We start from the raw sequence: 20,173 nt of genomic DNA, 5'->3' as shown, positions 1-20,173 counted from the left end.
TATCTGTCTCACAAAAGCATGAACCAAATTAAAGTAGGGACAATTCAGCACAAACTCTTCACAGTCTTATGAAAAACACACCCATGCCCTGGCTGGTGTAGCTCAGTGGGTTGAGCAAGGGCTGCAAACCAAAGGGTTACCAGTTAAATGCCCAGTCAGGGTACATGCCTGGGTCCTCAGTAGGGGACACGGGAGAGGCAACCACACATTGATGTTTCTCTCCCTTTCTCGCTCCCTTCCCTTCTCTCTAAAAGTATGTAAATAAAATCTTAAAAACAAAATTAAAAAAAAAAAGCCAAAAGCAGACTGCTTTCCTGGGTCAGTAATATCACTGTATGTATGAAGGGCAATCTATTATGGTGGAAGAAAGGGCTAGATTTACTCTGAAAGCTCAGCATGTCTTTTAGAGTCTAAAACAGTTTTATGTGGTGGGGGAAAGGGGGAGAGTGATGTTTGAGGAGAAACAGGAGTTGGGGTTGTGTCTGTCCAGGTAGGGGCAGATCTGCACCAATAAATCCAAGGAGTAGCTGGCTCTTCCAAGGGCTCGAAGGAACCCAGTCCAGGTTAGCCAGCTGAGCTGCACAGTATTACAGACTTGGTTTACTGGCTAACGGACCCACCCAATCAAACTCTCTGATTCATGGTGACCAGTAAACAGCTGGTTTAGGTTACCTAGGATGAAATTTTAAAAGATTTATTTATTTTTAGAAAGAGTGGAAGGGAGAGAGGGAAAGAAATATCAGTGTGTGAGAGGTACATTAATCGGTTGCCTCTGGCACACCCCCACCTGGGGACCTCGCCGGAAACCCAGGCACGTGCCCTGACTGGGAATCAAACCGGCGACCTTTCAGTTCCTAGGCCGGCACTCAATCCACTGAGCCACAGCCAGGGCTAGGACAAAATTTTAATAATTCAATAAATCTTTAGGAATGTCAATATCTGAGATGTGATTTATGAGCGGATAGACAACTACTAACGTACTAAGGTGGGCTACTAAAGTCTTCAGGTCATCTAAAAGGATGTTAGATCGCTCTGAGACAAAAAAAGCATAGTCAGCTTCCTCTCATTTCTGGGTCCCTTTATTCACTCCATTTCACCCCAGGAGGCAGCGGGGGAGAACAGAAAAAGCCCACCGTAAAAGCTGACGCAGTTGGAAGTCTGGGCTCTAGCGCAAGGTGTCAGCACCTTGCTGTTTGCTCCCACCAACTCATCCACTTCCCTCCGCCTCAATTTCCACATTTGTAAAGTAGAGGACTTCTAGATGAGAGACGGTCCTTTCTAGACTAATCCCCCAGTCTTGTCAACACAATTCCTGACCCGGCGCGCTCCTCTGGCTGGGCTGGTAGGCCGGGTGGCAGCTCTTGAAGTTTTCGCGGGCTCCCGGAACCCTCCCTCCAAAAGTTGAGCGGGTCATCTTAGGCTCTGGAAGCCGCCCGCTGGGTCTCCACTGATCATCGCAGAGCCTCAGCCTCCGCAGTCGGAATGGCCTCCACTGAACGACCCCCTGGTGCACGGGTCTCAGCGTTGTCCAGCACTCCCCGGTCTACCTCATGGCCTCAAAGCTGGCTCGCTCCTTAAAACACACTTCGTACACACTACTGCATCTGCAGTGCTTCCAACCCAAACGTGCGCTGCGCTCACGGTCTTTACCCTAGTCTCAAAAGTTGTAGCTCATGCACCTCCTCCTTAGCGAAGGGACCTCCTTTTCTCCCATGCTATTGGTAGGTAGACCCGTCTTTCAGCGAACGGGCTAGGTTCCCTTCAGAAAATCTAATTGGCTTCCTTGTCAGTCACTCGCCTGTATATGGCTTGCGATTGGTCTTCATTAGAAGAGGACTAGGCGCCCCGGCCTTCTGGTCTCCCTGCCCCTATCCCTTCTAGTTGAGCGCTGGCGTTCCCGCCTCCTGGTTGGACCTGATTGGCTCTATCTCTAGCCCTAAGTAGTGTGATTGGATGCGGCTGCACAGGTCGAGCCAGGTTGAAGCGTCGGCCGTTGGCGAGAGCTCCATTCTAGTCCTCCTCCTTTCTCTGGCCTCACTTCTGCGCCGGAGTCTCCACCCCCTGGCGGGTTCTGATTAGCCACTTCCTACGCGTCTAGGGACCGCGATTGGTCCACCTGGTCTCTGGGCCCACTTCCTCCCCCTTGAAGTCACTACGGCGGCTCTAAGGAGGGGGTGGGGGGGGAAGAGGGGACGGCCGGTCCCGTCAGTCAGGCAGCGGTAGCCGCCGGGAGCGGATGGCGGCGGTGGTGGCGGCCCCACTCTCCTCGGGGGGTGAGGAGGCGGCGGCCACAAACTCTGTTCCAGGATCTCCGGGTCTGCCTGGGAGCCGCAGTGCAGAGCGGGCCCTCGAGGAGGCCGTGGCTACCGGGACCCTGAACCTGTCTAACCGGCGCTTGAAGCACTTCCCCCGGGGCGCGGCCCGCAGCTACGATCTGTCAGACATCACCCAGGCTGGTGAGTGCACCGGGCCTAGAGCCCAGATGAGACCCTCATTTGAATAGCCCCGCCCCTTCGTGTGCTACTCCCGGGGAGGGGGAGTCTGGTCCTTCACCTGGCAGTCAGTCGGTGTTCTTTACTCTGCTGATTTGCATAAGCCTGCTACTACCCCCTCCCCACCTTAAGAACTACTAGACAATGACTGCGTTTCTCATTTGCTGGGTAAGCCCCGAATTCCTGGCGGAATGTTGTGATCTGCCCGCCCTTCGCTTCTCTTTATTTGCATATTGGCGCACCTGTAGAATGGTCCCGCCCCTCACCTGGTTGGCTTATTTGCATGGCTTCTTCAACCTCAGTTCTGATCGTTCCATAAAGCAGCCCCCATGAACCCCTCTAATGACTCCTTTCTCTTCTTCCACTTCGTCTGCAACTTTCCCCGTTCCACCGAGATCCCAGGAGACTTAGGACGCCTTTCCCATGGATTTGTCCTTGTCAACCTGTTGTTTCTGCTTATTTTGCTTGTAGTCCCGCCCCCTAAGGTCCCCGGCCCTCTTCACTTTTCGCCCAGCCAGCCTATGGGAAAGAAGCAAATCTTCACCACCCCTCTTTTCTCCCCAACTCTTCCGCCCATTATTCCTGACCCTCTTATCTGAGACTCCTCCTCCTTCCTACGTGTATGAGGTCACTGTGGAGCCTGTGACCTCATAGGGACCCTAGAATTCCCATTTCTGATTCTGCTTTCCCCTGGGGAAGATACTTGAGGCAGTTGCTAGAAGGAAGGAAATCTTATCTTCTTGCTAGGAGTGCTGGAAACCTAGAGACTGTCTGACTATCCTTCCACTCCCCCACCCGCAGGATCCTTTTAATCATGCTTCCTCCACCCCGGTGTCTGTTGATGGTGGGGTTTGGGGGACTCTACTATGACAGGTGAGTCAGGCCTCAGCTGCTCTGGAGACAACCTATGACCTTGGCCTGGCAGCTGTATGTGTGTGTGTGGCAGGGTGGATTGGAAGAAGGGAGGAGGACTGCATTCCCGAAGCCCCACCCCAGCCTAGCCCAGGGTGGGACTAGGGGTTGGGTCAGTGTCCTCCTCACTGTTGACATTGCCATGGGACTGCGTTTCTCCCCTAGCAGATGCCTGGTTACCTGAAAACACTGAAATGGCACAGACACACTCATCCCCTACTGTCCTGGGAAGAACCACTTTTAACTTTCCCACTTTTCTTGGGTCTCTGGGTAAATGAACTTGCCCACTATGCAGTGAGTGAGTTCAGAGAATGAATGGGTGAGCCCCAGGAGCCATCCTCTCTGTCTCTCCGAGCCGCCTAACCCCCAAGCTCCAGATTGACCTCAGCAGCTGTGTGACACTCGATGTCTGTTCTCCTTCCCCTCCCCCTTGCTTGTTTTTTGACAAAGACCAAATGTTATTCTTTACTTCCTTAGGGCTCTGTCTCTGAGTGGACTCCTGGGGAAAACTACCAAGAACTCCCTGATCTTCCCAGCTCTCCCCCCTCTCCCCTCCTCCCCTAGCATTCCGGCTCAGGGTGCAGCCAGTTCTCCTGTGAGCAAGCTTGTGTAGCGAAGTGGGAAAATTCCTGCTTTCTGAGAACCCCTTTCTGCCCTGCTCTCTGTGCAGGAATCCTCCGTCCTTTCAGGACCCAGGTTCTAGGCCAGGTGGGATCTATCTTGTCCAGAACTCTCTTCTCTGTTCCCTCTCCTCAAGCAGGGTGCTTACAGCTTAGGGCGGAAAGGGGAAGTGACAAAAACACAGTCAGTGTTGCCGGTACCCTGTCCTTCAACACCTCCTTGCCCTCCAACCCAGATTAAAAGCATCACCACTCTGCTGCCAGAATCAGTTCCAACCTTCTCCTGCTTTCCCAGTACTTTCTGAACCAGTGTTTTCCATGCATGTTTCCTATGGCACAGGTCCCTCTTAGCCCTTGGACTGTATTCCTGGCGCCCGGTAGTAGGGTGACTCCTGAGATGGGAGGAGGGGCCACCCTCACAAAGGAGAAGTGTAGCTCACTCTCTCACAGACCACATCCTGTGCCTCCTGTGCCCTGCCTCCTCCTGCTTGGGCTCCCTTCCGCTCCTAGCTTTGCCCCTCGCCACCTGCTCACCCCATTATAAATTGTTCTCCTCCCCACTCATCCATACATATGTGTGTGCACACATTTGGTGGATGCAGAGAAAGTGGGCAGGTGGAGGATGAGAGTAGGAAGACTGCATGTGGTCCTCCCACCCTCTCCGGAGCCGTCTTCTCCTGTGACAGGTCTGTGTGCACCAGGGTTGGGAGCAGAAAGGGAGAGAACAATCCCTGGGGTATCAGACTGTCATCCCTGCAAACACAGGGCCCACTGGAGTCAGTACCTGACAGATTATTTCTACTTCATTTCCTGTCACAAGACCCATTTCCTTGGGGGATATGCCCCAGCTTCTCCTCCCCTCAGCTTTTGCTCACTCCTCCCTTGGGAGGGCCATCTAAGAAGCTCACCCGAGTACTGCTGCCTAGGACTTCCCCCAGAAGGCCCCAGGCTCCTCCCAATACAGGCTAAGCAGAAGAAACATAAACCCAGGCATAAAAGTCTAAGCAGTGAGTGCCTTCAGACTGGTGGGAACCCAAATGCCTGACTCTTTGCATTGAATAGTAAGCCACCACCTGAGTTAAGGCGTCAGTAATAGACTCTACCCTCCTTTCCACCCTCTCCACTAGTGTCTGTGTTCAACGCAAAGGAGGTGATTGCTTGAAGTCTGGGGTGGAAGAGAGGAAGTAGAGGAGGGCTGGTGGAGCTATAAGAGGGTGGGAATGAGCCAGTCTTGAAGAAGGTGTGCCTGGATGGGAGGGACCAGAGGACTCTACCTCCCACCTCCAGTTTGGTTGACTTGCATTTCCTTCCTGGTCCTGGGGAGTCTGTTACTTCATAGATCCTTGGACCTGGCTTGCTAATCCCGGGGACTGGTGAAAAACTGTTGTCCAGTGTTAGGAGCCTTAACTCTAGAGTCAGGCTGTAATGACCTTTGGTTTTTCCCCTGGGTTGAAAACAGGTTGAGGTTGGGAGACAGGGCTCCTGAGGAAGGATGGGCTTTCTCAGTGGGTTTCTCAAGTGGTTGTCCATCTTCTTACCTTGAGCCTCCCAGCTCTATCGCCTTGCCATTTTCTTTGGAGCACCAGCACTCTCCTAAGACGGTTGTCTTCCACCTCTCCTGGCATCACAGAGCAACAGGAACCACAAGAGTTACAGATTCCAGACACCCTTTCAGGGTAGCCCTTCATTTATTTGTTTGAAGACAGCATTCATGGCTTGTCCCACCCACCGCCCCAAGTTTGGGCATCTCCAGCCCAGTGACCCTAAGGCCTTTGCCTTCCCTTTGCCATTCTGGTCATGCTTGGAATGTGCTCCAGTCTGCAGAAGGCTTTGTTCTCTTTGCAGGTAGCCCATGTTTATAAGCCTGACTCTTCAGGTCTGCTGGGGCGTTAGAGGGCTGGGCACATGGTTCTGGAAAAGTTCAAGGTCTTCCTGCCCAAGCTGGACATCTCCACAGTTCTCCCCTGACTCTTGCTTCCCTTAGACTTGTCCCGCAACCGGTTCCCTGAGGTGCCAGAGGCAGCGTGCCAGCTGGTGTCCCTGGAGGGCCTGAGCCTGTACCACAATTGCCTGAGATGCCTGAATCCAGCTTTGGGGAATCTCACAGCCCTCACCTACCTCAACCTCAGGTAGGGAGGCAGAACCAGGGGAGGGTGCAGCTTATCCTTCTCAGCCCCAAGCATCAGTGCACAGTACCCTGGGTGACCCTCCTGATGACCTATGGAGGAGGGCCACACTGGGGTGCACTGTGCGGGGAGTGAGCCCACGGCCTCTCTTCTTTCCGCAGCCGAAACCAGTTGTCATCGCTGCCATCCTACATCTGTCAGTTGCCTCTGCGGGTGCTCATTGTCAGCAACAACAAACTGGGAGCCCTGCCTCCTGACATCAGCACCTTGGGAAGCCTGCGGCAACTTGTGAGAATGAGAAGGAGCAGGGCCAGGCACCAGGGGCTTTTTTTGTGGGAGGTTGAGGAAAGGCAGGATGTGCCCTAGGGGAAAGCCTAAGACTAAAGCGGGTGGCCAGAGACAGGAGACAGGTTCCAATGGTTCTGTTGACTTTTTTCCTCATTCCAGGACGTGAGCAGCAATGAGTTGCAGTCCCTCCCCACAGAGCTGTGCAGCCTCCCTTCCCTGCGCGATCTCAATGTCCGGAGGAACCAGCTCAGCACCCTGCCTGATGGTGAGGAAAATGAAGAATTGGGTGTGGGGTGGGGGCTGTGAAGAGAAAGACAGACTGCCTTGGAGAAGAGAGGGAAAAGGAATCTTCACAGAAAACTCATGCTTAATTGCCCTAACCTGTGTGGCTCAGTTGGTTGGGTGTTGTTTTGCAAAGCGAAAGGCTGCTGATACAATTCCCCACCAGGGCACATGCCTGGGTTGCGGGTTAGGTCCCCAGACTGACAGAGCAGGTACGAGAGGCAACCAATTGATGTTTTTCTCTCATGTCAGTGTTACCCTCCCTCTCCTTCTCCCTCCATTGCCTTCTCTCTAAAAATAAATAAATAAAATCTAAAAAAAAATTATGCTCAATTTGCCAGGGTTTTGCATTGTATGAAACAGACTGTAAATTATTCTATTTGTTCTTGACCAGCAACCCACTGAGGCTGGCAAGGCATGTGTTATTAGCTCTATTTTACAAATGTGGGGAAAGACACACATAGGGGAGTAGGTGAGTGCAGTGGCTCCCTGTAGAATCTCAAGGACAGAAGAAGCCTTCAAGGTTATCCAGGGTCACCACTCACCCCAGCAGGAGCTCTCGCCTGAGTCAGCTGATGCCCTGCGCCTCTTCCCCAGAGAATCTGAATCAGTGGGGCCACATGCTGGGCCCAAGCAGCTCCGTTTTAATGAGCTAATTGTGATGCACCCCAGCATTTGATAGCCTCTGCTCCAAAGCAGCCACACCTTCTTTCATTCAGCCAGCATTGTTTTGTGTATGTGCTCCTTGTGCTTTAGGTGGGGACCAGGTAAATGTGAGTAATGTCACTCAGATCTGGGGCCATCTCTGAAAATTTAATGGCTTAATTAAATTTAATAGGAGAGACCAGCAGAGGGATACTTAGAGAGCTACCAGAGCTAGAAGGAGGAGCTAGGAGGAAGCACAGGCTCTGCTTGGGGAACTTGAAGAAGGTTTCTCTCCAGAGGTGAAACAGGAGCTGACCTTTGAAGGAGAGTTCGCCCTCTGCCTCCCAGGCAGAGGAAACCCCATGTGCAAATCATGTGGGTGGGAGAGAGCTCGGTTCAGCATGAATTCAGTTAGAAAGGCGAGCCAGGGCTAGGTAGAAAGGACCTGTGCCACGCTAACCTTGGTTTTGAGGAACAAGAGACAGGAGTCAGGTGGTAATCCATTTTTTCTGGGCTCCCCCTTACTCATACCCTGGTCCTCTTCTGAGTCAGTAGGTGTACAAATAAGCATTTGATCAGGGCTCTCTCTGGGCCATAAAAGAGACCCCAGCAAAATGTCCTGGGGACACAAAGGAAGGAGCAATGAATTCCAATGTAGTGTCTGGAAAGGCAGCATGGAGGAGGTGGTGAGCGGCACTTTGAAAGAGGCATGGACAGAACAGTGGCATTTTCCTAGTTGTGCAGAAGCCAAGGGGCGAGAGGACTGTCTGATGTGGTATGAGGATGGGCAGTGAGGTAGGAATCATGGACACCTTGGCTGTGCCCAGCCAGGCAGCAGTAATTTTTATTCTGTGTCTCGGGCCACCACGAATACAGCAGTGCTTTTTTGAGAACTAGACAAAGGTAACCCTACCCATGGGCAAGCAGAGTCTCACCCAGGGGCAGGGCTCGGCTAGCGAAATGTGGGTGGGATCACAGCCCCTCCTGCCTGGGTACCTTTGTGTGGGGCACAGCCCACTTACCTCCAGCAGCCCCAGCTGCAAGTCATGGAAAGTTTTTGAGCAAGGAGGTATCAGTTTGTTTTGGGGCTTGTGATGGTCACTTGAGAATGAAGGAGTGGTTGGACTGGGGAGTGGGCGGGGAGGAGAAGTGGAGGAAGCACCTAGGAGGGGCAGGAGCTGAAGTCGGTAGGCCTGATGGGGGAGAGGGGGCCTGAAGGTGGGCCATATCTGAGTGCAGACAGGAGCAGGGAGGCTGATTCTGCAGAGTAACCTCAGTCAGCCAGGGCAGAGGCTGTGGTGGGCCCAGGGGTGACTAGTTGGTCGAAGCACAGGGTAGAGGAAATAAGCACAAGGTCCCACCTTGTGAACATACTCCTATCTCTTCCCTCACCCACTCCCAGAGCTGGGGGACCTTCCTCTTGTCCGCCTGGATTTCTCCTGTAACCGCATCTCCCGCATCCCAGTCTCCTTCTGCCGTCTCAGGCACCTGCAAGTCATTCTACTGGACAGCAACCCCCTGCAAAGCCCGCCTGCCCAGGTGAGAGGTGGGCCTGGGGTAGACCTTGGGTACAGGCTGAGATTGGGCAGGAGTGGGCAGTGGGTCCCTTTGATAGCCAAGCAGGATCTTGGGTGCCCCCTTTCTTCCCCCTAACTCCTTTCATGCTTTTTACACTTAGATCTGCCTGAAGGGGAAACTTCACATCTTCAAGTACTTGTCAACAGAGGCTGGGCGGCGTGGGGGTGCTGCGCTGGGGGACCTGGCACCTTCCCGCCCCCCGAGTTTTAGTCCCTGGTAAAGAAGGGCATGGGAAGGAAGGAAGTTCCTGGATTCCTAATGCCATTTCCTGGCACCAGGGTCCCCGTGGTTTTCACAGGGAGGGTGGGGGGTCGCTGCCCAGTGTAAGACTGACCAGCTCTCCCTGGCTGGCCCCAGCCCAGCTGAGGACTTATTTCCGGGACGTCGATACGATGGCGGACTGGACTCAGGCTTCCACAGCGTTGACAGTGGCAGCAAGAGGTGGTCTGGAAATGAGGTAAGTGCCCCCTTTCCAAGGGACATTGGCAGTGTCAGCCCTGGGGGAGAACATCTGAGCCTCGGCCCTTGGCCTGTTCCCTCTAAATCTCAGAGTGACAGGTGGTGGCTGGAGCTGCCTTCCTCCTTCCCTCACCCAAGTGTCCTGAGGAAGGGCTGGCTCAGCAGCAGACCCCATGGCCCTGTACTCACGATCCCCCCAGCACTACAGAGAAACCATCTTCCATCTTTTCATTTCTGCATTTATAGTCAACGGACGAGTTTTCGGAGTTGTCATTCCGGATCTCGGAGCTGGCCCGGGAGCCTCGGGGGTCCAGGGAGCGGAAGGAGGATGTCTGTGGTGAGTGGTCAGGGGCCCTGGGGCTGAGAGGGGTGGACAAGCCTAAAGGCACCCTTCTGTGTGCTGACACATCCTGCCTCACCAGGTGATGGAGATCCTGAGCAGATTGACTTCATTGACAGCCACATGCCGGGGGAGGATGAAGAGCGAGGTGCTGCCAAGGTGAGGGGCCAGCCCTTGTCCGTGTGTCCATCTGTTGTAGGAGGAGAGCTGGAAGGAGGGGCCCCTGCAGGCTTGGAGGCCAGGTACTCCCTCAGGCCCTCTGCTTTTCCTTCTCCAGGAGCAGCGGCCACCAGAATTAAGCCCTGTGGCAGGGGACGGGGAGAGGGCACCAAGCAGCAGGTACCAGAGGCACCAGAGCCAGCACTTCCTCCCTTTACTCCATCTCCCTGTACCTTCTCTCCTCTTCCCTGACCTACTCTACCCCTTGCATCCTGCCTTTGCCCCTCAGGAGGGAAGAGCTGGCTGGGGAGGAGCGGCGGCGCCCAGATACCTTGCAGCTGTGGCAGGAGCGTGAGCGGCGGCAGCAGCAGCAGCAGCAGCAGCAGCAGCAGAGTGGATTGTGGGGGGCCCCCAGGAAGGACAGGTGCGGGTAAAGGGGCTACTGCTGGGTGGTGGCCCTGCAAGTGAGTGGAAATGAGCCCTCCTGAGGTACTCTGCCCCTTGGGGTTGGCAGCCCCCTGCCTGACTTTGCTGGCTCTGCATCTCCTTCACTTTCTAGTTTTCTGAAGCTGGGGGTCAGGGCTGCTGGTGGAGGTGCTGCTGCCTCATCCACTCAGGCCACTTACAAGTATGTGTCCTCCAGACTCCACCTCCCTGAGCCTCTCCCTGCACACCTTCCCCCCTGCCCGTCCCCTCTAATTCCCGTTCTGTCTCTCCTCAGCGGCATGCCCAAGTCCAGTGCTACCCAAGCGGGAGCTTCAGGGGGACAGAGAGCTTCTTCCCCCATCTCAGCCCCCACCTCCCAGGAGCCCCTTCCTATAGCTGGACCAGGTGTGATGGGGGCTTTAGGAAGAATATGGGGTCTGTATAGGTGAGGGGTGGCCTGGTGGAAGAGTGGGACACTGAAGGGATATCTTCTCACCTGTCCCTGTCCCCTGCCTCTGGCCCCCAGTGACAGCCCCTGCTCCCCGGCCACTTGGCTCCATCCAGAGACCAAACAGCTTCCTCTTCCGTTCTTCCTCTCAGACTGGTTCAGGTGGGTCGCCCCTCCCCAGTACTAACCCAGCACTAACCCCTGGGCTGTAGTCACTGCTTCTGGCCTGGGAATTCTCTGGTCAATTGTCCTTTTATGTTGAAAATCCCATAAGCACTGAGACAGGAGATGTGGGTGCCAGACATTGCAGTCCAAAGTCAACAGGTGGTAATGGAGACAGCTCACACACCCTCCTTTTCTCCAGGTCCTTCCTCACCAGACTCTGTCTTGAGACCTCGGCAATTGCCCCCGCCTCTGGACGAGAAGGAACTGACGGCTCAATTGCGCCAGGTGAGAGAGGTGGGATCTGTGTGGGTGGGGCCTGGACTCAGCGTGGCACCTCCTGGAGTTCCCTGGCGTCCCTCAGTATCATCTCTACATCCTGGTGCCTTGGCTGAGGGTGGGGGAGGCAGGGCGGGGTTCTCTGCTGACTCGGACGTTTCTGCCTCTCACCCCTCACCCCCACTTCTTTACCTGCCTTGCAGGTTCTTGAGTCGCAGCTGCAGCGGCCCCTGCCTGAGGACCTGGCAGAGGCTCTGGCCAATGGTGTCATCCTCTGTCAGCTGGCCAACCAGCTGAGGCCCCGCTCCGTGCCCTTCATTCATGTGCCCTCACCTGCTGTGGTTAGTTGGTGCCCCAGATGGGAAGTAGGGAATGGGACAGGGGACTCCTGTGCCCCCTCCCTTACCCTCTTCTCTTTTTCCTTTCTTACACATCCCCAGCCAAAACTCAGTACCCTCAAGTCTCGGAAGAATGTGGAGAGTTTCTTAGAAGCCTGTCGAAAAATGGGGGTGCCTGAGGTATGGGGGGGCAGTGTTCTCTGGAGCCCGGGGCTGGTCTCTTCTATAAAGAGTGGTGGCTTCCTGGGGTTAGCTGAGCCCTTTGCTGGGATGGTGGGGTTCCATTCACAGGGGGTGTCTGCTCCCCAGAAGGAAGCCTCTGTCCTGCATGCCTCCCCTCCCTGCATGTCCCTGCTCCCTGCACTCTGCATGTTGGTGTGGCTCTGGTCCTGGCATGTGAGGGCAGGGGGTGGAAAGGATTGTCTTGCTGCTACTGCTGACATCTGCCTTTGTCCTTGTCCATGTGTCCTACTCTCCATTCCCAGGCTGACCTGTGCTCGCCCTCGGATGTCCTCCAGGGCACCGTCCGAGGGCTGTGGACCACCCTGGAGGCCGTGAAGTGGGTGGGGGGCAGGGCACCCCCACCTCTCTGGCCTCCCTCTGGTCTGGGTGGCTTCATCCTCTTCTACGTGGTCCTCATGCTGCTGCTCTATGTCATCTACACTCGGCTCCTGGGTTCTTAGGACCTGAAGTCACCCCTCCACCACCACCTCACCCTATTTCTATTTATAAGACTCCTGTACAACCCCATGCCCACCGGTGGTGCCTTCAGCCCCTACCAAAGACACTAGTGAACCCTTATCCCCTCACAAACACTGACCTCAGAGGCCCCACTCTGGTTCCCCCAGACCCTGGGTCCCCAGCCTCTGGCTGTCCTCCTGTAGCCCTTCCCCTCTCAGTGCTGATGGTTACTTCATGCCCTCTCCCACCCAGCCCTGCCCTCTGCTTCCCCAGAGGGGGTGGGTCTTAACCTCCCAGTCTTCACTCTCCACCCTCAACTCCCACCCCAGATATAGGGGACTAAATTATCTATATTTTGTAGAGAGAACTCTATATTTGTAGGAGATGCAGGACCCAGGCTGGGTCCCTGTTTCTTGTATAAATGTACAGACCATGGCTGCTTGTGTGTGTGTGTGTGTGTTTGCGTCTGCTCCTCCTGTGGCCAGGCCCAGTCCCGGCAGTGCTCACTGGGCTCTGTGTGCCAGCCTGCCTACTCCAGCACTTCCCTCTGGAAATGGCAGGTCTTCCCTCCACCCTGAGCCTCAGCCCCTGTGTATCTTTGTTTTGTTATCTACTGGCAGCTTCCTTGCATCTCATTTGTCCCCCAAGCCATGTCCAGGGTGCCCCTGACCTTCACCTCCTACATTGTGAAGCCCCTACATTGTCAGCTCCCTTTGACCAGGCTCCTTTACGGTGTCTCCCACCCTGCTCTCTGCCAAGGGCTGGGAAGCCCAGAGGTGAAGATGTAAAGGGGGACTTAATCTGGGCCCCTCCCCCCCAGGAGTCCCTGTGCCAGCCCCATCACATCCTGGAAGAGGAGGGGGCTCCAGGAAGGGGCCTCCCCCACATCGCTGCTGTCGTCCACGCACTGCTGGAACAGTCTTAGGGGTTGAGGTAGGGGCACAGGGCCACGACCAGCCTGGGACCCAGGAACAGAAGACTGCCACGCCCGGGCTCCGCTCTCTAGCAAGGACTGGTGAGGGGCGGCCTCGGGCCTGGCCCTGTTCCTCAGGCACCCCTTACCCAAGAGGTTGGAAGCAGGCCTGCCCAGAGAGACACCTGGACTCCTGTGGGTGTGGCTGAGGATATGGGGGTGAAGAGGAGGCACCAGGTGTTGTGTCAAGTGCAATAAAGGAGCCAGAAGGTCTCAAAGTTGCCGTGTGTGTGTGCGCGTGTCTGGTATTTGTGAATGAAAGCTGTGAAAGCCGGAAAGGGATCGCCTTTATGCCCATGGCTGGGTTCCAATGTGACCTGCGCTCAGTGCCCCTCACATGGAGCTGAAGGCAGGCGTGGCTGCGCTGACCCCGCCAACAGGGGGCGCCCGTGGGACCCCCAGCGGGAGCAAGCCACGTGGCCCGGAAATGCGCCCAGCGTCGGCGTCTCCGCGAGGCCGTGTGAGGTGGGCGGGCAACCTGTGCTCGTCTGGACCGGCAGAAGTGGGGGCTGGTTGGAGGCCAGGGAGGGGCAAGGCAGGTGAGGTGGGACACCTGGGCAGCGAAGGGCACAGAAGTGCGTGCTTGCCCTTCCCTCTCTCAAGACGCGGCATGTTGCCCTGGCCCTCTCCGCGGTGGGACAGGGGTAAGGAGCAGGCGCCTAAGGAACAGGGCTCCTCACCATGCAGTGGCCCTGGCAAGGATTGGAACTCTGGAGAGGAAGCCGTGGGGGGACCAGGTACACCCCCACAGGACAGGTGAGGGGCATGCTGGAGGCTCTTGAGGGAAATCCCACAAAGGGGGTCCCACCGTGTGAGGAAATCTCAGTGGTCCACACCGAACAATGGGTATGTTCAGTCTCTCCTACCAGGCACCTTTGGCTTTGCCATGGAAGTATTCAGACCTGGAGGGGAAGGGGGTAGGCGGCTACTGGGGCATTTCAGTACCTCCCCATCTTTCCCCTCCCAGCCCTCTATCCTGGTCCCCAGGGCCTTCTGGGATCCAGAGAGAACAGCTGCTGGCCCAGTTCCCCTCAGGTCTGGTGTCTGGGCAGTCCCGGGAAACCCCAGGTAGGTACTTGGCTTTGACACCTCTACCCCTCAATACCCTTTCACTGATGCTTGAGCCTGTTTTTGTTTGTTTGTTTGTTTAAGATTTTATTTTCAGACAGAGGAGAAGGGAGGGAAAGAGTGGGAGAGGAACATCGATGTGTGGCTGCCTCTCGTGCACCCCCTACTGGGGACCTGACCTGCAACCCAGGCATGCGCCCTGACTGGGAATCAAACCAGTGACCTTCTAGTTCGCAGGCCAGTGCTCAATCCACTGAGCTACACCAGCCAGGGCAAGCTAGTTTTAATTTTTTCATACTTCTCCCCACCCCAGTTCCCCTTCCCCCTCAGATGGCCTGGGAGGTGGCCCCCTCAAGGATGACCCTACTGGCACCATGGGACCCCAACTACAAGGCTAAAGCAGGACCTCAGCTGGTGTGGGTAAGTAGGGTGTACCTATGGCCCCAGCCACCGAGTGAGGCAAGGATGCTCTGGGAGGAGGCTGAATAGTGATCTTTCCTGACCCTCCACAGGGGCCCAGCTGTGCATCCGGTGCCTCCTTCTCAGGGCGGACTTTATGTCATCCCTCTTTTTGGCCACTCTATGACGCAGCCTTAGGCAGGGGCTGCAGGCCCCTGGCCACAACAGGACATCAGAATAGTGAGCAGGTGCCCAGGGATGCAGGTAACTTCCCCTGGTCCCCTCAGGCTCAAGACTGATGCTGTGTGAACACCTCAGGAACTGGTGGAGAGCTCCCTGGGATGGGAAGCCCACCCAGCCTTCATTCTAGCACTTCTTCTCCCCAGGGTTCCCAGTGATGTGCGGTGGAGATATCTTTCTTTCAGACCCTCTGCTGCCCCCTGGGCAGCGTGTTCCCCTGTACCTGTCTGAGGCCTCTCAGCAGGTAAGCACTCTTCCTGCCCTGGCCTCATCTCAGCCTTAATGCAAGGCTTAGGAGGAGATACTTCACCCTTTTCTCTCCTCAGGTGATGGGCTCTCTGAAGCTGCAGCTTCCACCCCCTATCATGTCACCCTGGGTCCACCCGACCCGGTCGCCTGGTTGCTCCACCGCCTGGCTCAGTGGGCCTGAGCTGATCGCCCTCACTGGCCTCCTGCAGATGAGCCAGGAAGAACCAAGACCTAGTTGCACTGGTTCCTCAGCAGCTCCCACGCCCCCTGCTGGTTCCCCAGACCCTGTCTCTGACCATCCAGGCCCCACTGGTGGCCAGAGCTGTTCTCACTGCACTGACCCATCCCTCCCACAGCCCCCAGACACTTGTCGCCCATAGCACCCTCTGGGGGCACAGTGGGCCCCTGCTTGCCCACACAGTTCTGTTGACAATAAAACAGTGTTTGTTTGCAAACGGACTCCTTGTGGTAGGTAACAGAATGGGGTGCCCATGCAGGGATGGGGTCTCTTCCTCCATGGCAACTTTGGTTGCCCTCCCCTCAGATTCTTATCACTCATTGGTCATCCCCTACAGTGGGGTAGGGGAATACATGGGTCTAAGACCTTTTCAGGCAGACCAAGAAAGGCACTTTTAATGAGGGTGTCCACAGTACATTTCCCCAGACTGAATATATAGGAAGCAAGGACTCCATCAGCTCTGCCAGGCCTGGGAGAAGGGAGGATTGTGTGAGCATGTGGCTGGCACTGAGAGAGGTAAACTAGGAAGTAAGGGGTGGCACATCATTTTTGAGGTACATTAGAGGTGAGATACCTGGTGCTTTCATGCTTCTTGTGCTGGGGTCCCAGAAGTTCAGCCTTGGAGCTGGGGGTTAGGTGTTCGGCTTGTTGGAGATACAGACAGGTACTGCAGGTGTGTGTAGGATGGAAGGGACAGGTCCTTGTGGGAGTCCTCATCAGAGGCCAGGGTGGTAGCCAGGTTGACCTGAGACTCTGGATTGATGTTGTATAATTGTGCCAGGAAAAAGAAAGGACTAGAGCTTTGGTTGAGAAAGTCCAGAAACTTAGGATTTTTTTGGAGGGGATGGTTCTAGAATTTTCTGTTTTAAAAGAATCCAACTTCTTGGGGAACCTCCTCCTGAACTTTCCCACAGTGAAGGGGGAGGAGCAGAGTGAGCAGCTGACCCTAAGGGGCAGCTCAGCACCTCTGTAGTTCACAGGTCCTAGGGGCTGTCTGGGCCTTAGACGTGGAAACCGGTGGGAAGGCATTTCTAACTGAGCCATTTTTTCTCCTCCACTTCACCATCCATCGGTCAGCTAGACCTGGTGGGCTCTCACCCTTGCTTCCCCAAGGTTCTGGAATTCAATTCAGGGGTAGTTGTGAGGTGGTGCACGCTGGCCCTGAGAGTGCTGCCTCCTGCCTCCTGAGGGAGGACCAGGTCCAAGTCAAGTGTAGTTGAGGTGGCCACCTGGGGGGTCCGATACAGAGTTTCTAAGTAGTCCCGGGCCATGTCCTCAGTGCACATACACTCCCTGGCTCACTTGGACAGCATCTGCAAATAGGGCTGATTCCGTGCTGGTCTCAAGCTCTCCCAATGCCCAATGAGGGTGGGCCCTGGAGCCCATGTTCAGGCTCCCTGGTCCCTGGCTTGTAGGAATGGGGCAGGGAGCTTGAGGAAGAGGACCCTGGTGGGAGAGCAGTTCATGGGCATATAATCAGTGCCTTCCCATTCCCAGAGCAGCTGGTGGGGAGCAGCATTGGCAGCAGCAGGAAGGTGGGGCAGGAGGAAGGGTAGGAGGAGGTAGGAGAGGGTGTTCCATTACCAAGTATCCATTTGCTTCCCGCCTTGCGTCGGCTTGTAGTCACTCCCACCTCCCATGGGCATGTGGCTCCCTGCTCTAACCTCTTGGGGAAAAAGTCTGCCATCCCCAGCATCCCAGGGTCTGGAGAGTGCTTGCTCATTTCTCTCACCCAGTCACTCCCCACAGCTCAGATGTCTTGATGGGGGCTGTGAAGGTTGGGGTCTCATGAGGTTGGGGGCAGTGGGTCTGGAGTAGCCCAGCCCTGCCATGGGCACCACCATCCCCAAGTCACTTCATGGCGGCTAGGACAGTCTTGTGAATGCTTTGGGCCACCACCGGCATCCAGTGCCTGTAGCCATAGCTCTCCAGGACCAGTGGGTGCCCAGGAGGCCAAGCTCCAGGAAGAAAGCTTCTGCATGGCCGCAGCAGAGCACACTGACAAGCTACAGGAACAGGGCCAGTGGTGGCGGTGCCAGGGTGTCCCTGGAACCTCTCCTTCTCAGCTTCCACAGCAGGCTTAGTATCCTGAACCCAGGCATAAGGTGGTAGCCGCTGCTGCCCAGGGCTCACATCTACTCCAGCTCCTTGGGGCAGAGGGTCACAGGCCAGACATCCTGAAATGGAGTAAGGATTCGGGCCCCATGGTCCTCAAGGGAATTGGGACCAAGGAGGACAATTGATGGTCACAGGAGGCTGGAGTCACTGTGCTCCGAGAACTGGCTAAATGTAAACCATTAATATTTGAACTTGATATAGTGACCTAGGGGAGGGACAGGCTACAGATAGACCAAATCCATGACCATCCAACCCCAGCCCCCAAACCCTCTCCACCCACTCCAGACATGGGCCCCCTGAACCTCCAGCAGGGCATTGTACCATGCCTGTTGCTCTACCTTACTGGTCACCACCGACCAGGCTGCCATCTGGTGTGTAGAGGATAATCAGGTGGCACTGCTGTGCATCCACGTGCTTGCTGATGGTGCACACACCGGCCAGGATCACGCTGAGCTTGAGCAAGGCTCCACCCATGAGAAACTTCTCATTTTGATAACACACCAGGCGTGGTGGGTCTGCACAGAGCACTAAGCAGCAGTGGCTCTGGCACTTTAGCTTTCTCAGGTGGCCACAGAGCTGCTATGGAGTCAGGCCTATGTCTGCCAACTTGGGGGCTCTGGTGTTGCTACGGGGTCACCACCTCTGGGATTCACAGGCAATAAAGTGGAGGGAGGAGGGACTGAGAGGGCTGGGGAAAGACCAGAAGTGGGGTGGAGGTGGATGTCCCCCATCTTGATGCCCAGAGTCTCTCTCCTGCTCCAGACTGCAGGGGGGCTGCACTGGTTCCTCTCTGCATACAGTGTGTGCCCCAATGGCTGCTTGGTGACCTGGACACACTGGTCTTCAATAGCCTCCGATCACCAGGATCCCCGTGCCTCCCCTCCCCACCCTCTCTCTGCCAACAGCTCCAGACTACCCCCACCCCCTGATATCCTCATCCGCCCTGTGCTGGAGACCTACCAGGTGGTAGAAGCAAAGTTTGAGTTGAGAAGTCTAGGAGAGGCGGCCTCCACCCTACCCACTTGGAATGGGCTTTGGCAGGGGCGGCGAGTGAGCATGGGGACCTCTCCATTGCTTTGAGCTGCCGGGAAAGTGACCATGTGAGGCGAGTGTGAATGGAACTGTGTCTGGAGTGATCCAATCTGGAAGCATCGGCACTCCTGGATCACCGGTGACTGACTCAGGCCACCCTCTTCTGACTCCTGCCACTCCCCACTTGGGTTCTAGCCGCCCAGTACCCTTCCTACTCAGGACTAGTTTTGTGCACTTCCTTCCCAAGTAACCCTAGGAGCCAGACCACTGAACACCAGGTTGTGCTGACTTCCAAGGAGCCGGAGCTTGTTTTTCTGTGGTTTTGGGGTGATAGGAGGTATCTTGGAATAAGTAAACTTACGGATTGGCCTCTGTGCACAGCCTATACCCAGCAGAATCCTGGTCAAGAGATCAAGGAAGGAGATCCTATGGAGGAAAAGGCCTCCAGGGGCATTTCCATCATGTTGCCCAATTACCTTCGGCCCCTTTTCACCACCACTGGTCCCAAAATGCCACCATACACCAGCAGAAGGCTCTCATCCCAGCACAGGTTCTCTGGTGGGGGTACCTTTTGCCCCTTGCTTCCTGAGAGGTTTGAGATAGGGTTAGAATTCAGACATTTTTACACCTCACTTAGGATCTTCCATGGACCAACTATCTTGGGGGGAAGATGACACTGGTCAGTGTACACTCTACGAGACAAACCAGCCGGTGACATGGATGAGGGCTTTAGAGGACCCCATGGTATCAATCGTGGCAAGTAAGATACACAGAGGGGAGCTGAAGGTGGGGGAGGGGAATTGGGCAATGTGTGGCCCCCATTAAAGATGGTGTTTGGGGAGGAGCACAATCAGGTAAAGAATGGGATGTAACAAGAGTGCTGAGGCAAGGGAACCTGATTCTTTTTCTGACTAGTCCAGGGGCCAGGGGAACCTGAGCAGGGAGGGTAGAGCTTCTCTACTTCACAGTCCTGGAAGGAAGGGGCTGGAATACTGGGGGAGCCAAAGGTGCAGTGTGAGTGGAAGCTAGCTAGTATTCTCAAACACCTTTTCAAGGGTGATGCTGAGAATAAGATGTGGGAGCCAACCAGCCTTCTGAGGGTGGGCATCCAGCTAGCCGGCAGGCAGTGCCCAGGCTCACCTCCAGGTGCCTGACCCCTGCTCCCCCGGTCAGCCAAAGATCCACCAAGGTGCAGCAGAGGGGCTGCCAGCTCTGATGGTGCACCGGGGACAGCAGCAGCTTCCACCATGGGTGGGTGTTGGCCGGGGAGAGGCAGTTATGTGGATCTGTAAGTAGCATCAAAACAGTATGTTCAAGGCCATAGTCCCCAGTGTAGCCTTCATCTATGTACCATATGCCAATGTGTAAAGTGGCAGGCACACAGAAAACTATCTGCAGACCCCTCCCCTTCCCAGTCTGGGTGCTGCTTTAAAGAGCAGGCACCCACAGGGCCCACATACCTGCTGTGCCCCTGGCCTGGAGCCTTACTCCCCAGGTTTGATTTGAAGCTACTCACAGAACGGTCTTGTCATACCAGGCTACCTTGCAGCACCCCAGTCCTGTGAAATCACAGCTGCTGTCACAGAGAGCAGCTCCAGATCACCTTGTGTTATTGAACCCC

General features: G+C 55.5%; 2 protein-coding genes across 4 annotated transcripts; both read left to right on the top strand.

The window, feature by feature from the left end:
* The first annotated feature begins 1,713 nt into the window (after nucleotides 1–1,713).
* On the top strand, nucleotides 1,714–13,430 carry LRCH4 (leucine rich repeats and calponin homology domain containing 4). Of its 2 annotated transcripts, none has more exons than XM_028520410.2 (18): nucleotides 1,714–2,456; nucleotides 6,009–6,153; nucleotides 6,312–6,438; nucleotides 6,598–6,703; nucleotides 8,768–8,904; nucleotides 9,044–9,159; nucleotides 9,301–9,400; nucleotides 9,649–9,739; nucleotides 9,825–9,901; nucleotides 10,020–10,081; nucleotides 10,191–10,325; nucleotides 10,461–10,529; nucleotides 10,623–10,732; nucleotides 10,854–10,937; nucleotides 11,140–11,225; nucleotides 11,420–11,557; nucleotides 11,657–11,734; nucleotides 13,056–13,422. In XM_028520410.2, the coding sequence occupies exons 1-18, from the start codon at nucleotides 2,237–2,239 to the stop codon at nucleotides 13,158–13,160; spliced, it is 1,986 nt and encodes a 661-aa protein (XP_028376211.1). In that variant the 5' UTR covers nucleotides 1,714–2,236; the 3' UTR covers nucleotides 13,161–13,422. The 2 variants fall into 2 exon arrangements, with proteins under 2 accessions (XP_028376211.1, XP_028376126.1); XM_028520325.2 differs by having other exon boundaries at nucleotides 1,715–2,456; nucleotides 12,040–13,430.
* Nucleotides 13,431–13,514: 84 nt separating this feature from the next.
* SAP25 (Sin3A associated protein 25) lies at nucleotides 13,515–15,619 on the top strand. Of its 2 annotated transcripts, none has more exons than XM_036020747.1 (7): nucleotides 13,515–13,673; nucleotides 13,812–13,964; nucleotides 14,176–14,276; nucleotides 14,590–14,696; nucleotides 14,789–14,915; nucleotides 15,062–15,159; nucleotides 15,242–15,619. In XM_036020747.1, exons 1-7 carry the CDS (start codon nucleotides 13,546–13,548, stop codon nucleotides 15,542–15,544), a joined length of 1,017 nt encoding a protein of 338 aa, XP_035876640.1. In that variant the 5' UTR covers nucleotides 13,515–13,545; the 3' UTR covers nucleotides 15,545–15,619. The 2 variants fall into 2 exon arrangements, with proteins under 2 accessions (XP_035876640.1, XP_028371181.2); XM_028515380.2 differs by having other exon boundaries at nucleotides 14,789–14,939.
* Nucleotides 15,620–20,173: the final 4,554 nt, after the last annotated feature.

The sequence above is a fragment of the Phyllostomus discolor genome, chromosome 3 (assembly GCF_004126475.2).
Source record: "Phyllostomus discolor isolate MPI-MPIP mPhyDis1 chromosome 3, mPhyDis1.pri.v3, whole genome shotgun sequence".
NCBI lineage: Eukaryota > Metazoa > Chordata > Mammalia > Chiroptera > Phyllostomidae > Phyllostomus > Phyllostomus discolor.
The sequence above is the reverse complement of the archived record's forward strand: the minus strand, read 5'-3'. Positions and strand labels throughout refer to the sequence as shown.

Coding starts and splice junctions, on each gene's coding strand:
- LRCH4 (XM_028520325.2), top strand. CDS start 2,237: ATGGCGGCGGTGGTGGCGGCCCCACTCTCCTCGGGGGGTGAGGAGGCG. Junction 6,704..8,767: donor GCTCAGCACCCTGCCTGATG/GTGAGGAAAATG, acceptor ACCCACTCCCAG/AGCTGGGGGACCTTCCTCTT. Junction 9,902..10,019: donor AAGAGCGAGGTGCTGCCAAG/GTGAGGGGCCAG, acceptor TTCCTTCTCCAG/GAGCAGCGGCCACCAGAATT.
- SAP25 (XM_028515380.2), top strand. CDS start 13,546: ATGGAGCTGAAGGCAGGCGTGGCTGCGCTGACCCCGCCAACAGGGGGC. Junction 13,674..13,811: donor TCTCCGCGAGGCCGTGTGAG/GTGGGCGGGCAA, acceptor CCCTCTCTCAAG/ACGCGGCATGTTGCCCTGGC. Junction 14,277..14,589: donor GCAGTCCCGGGAAACCCCAG/GTAGGTACTTGG, acceptor TCCCCACCCCAG/TTCCCCTTCCCCCTCAGATG.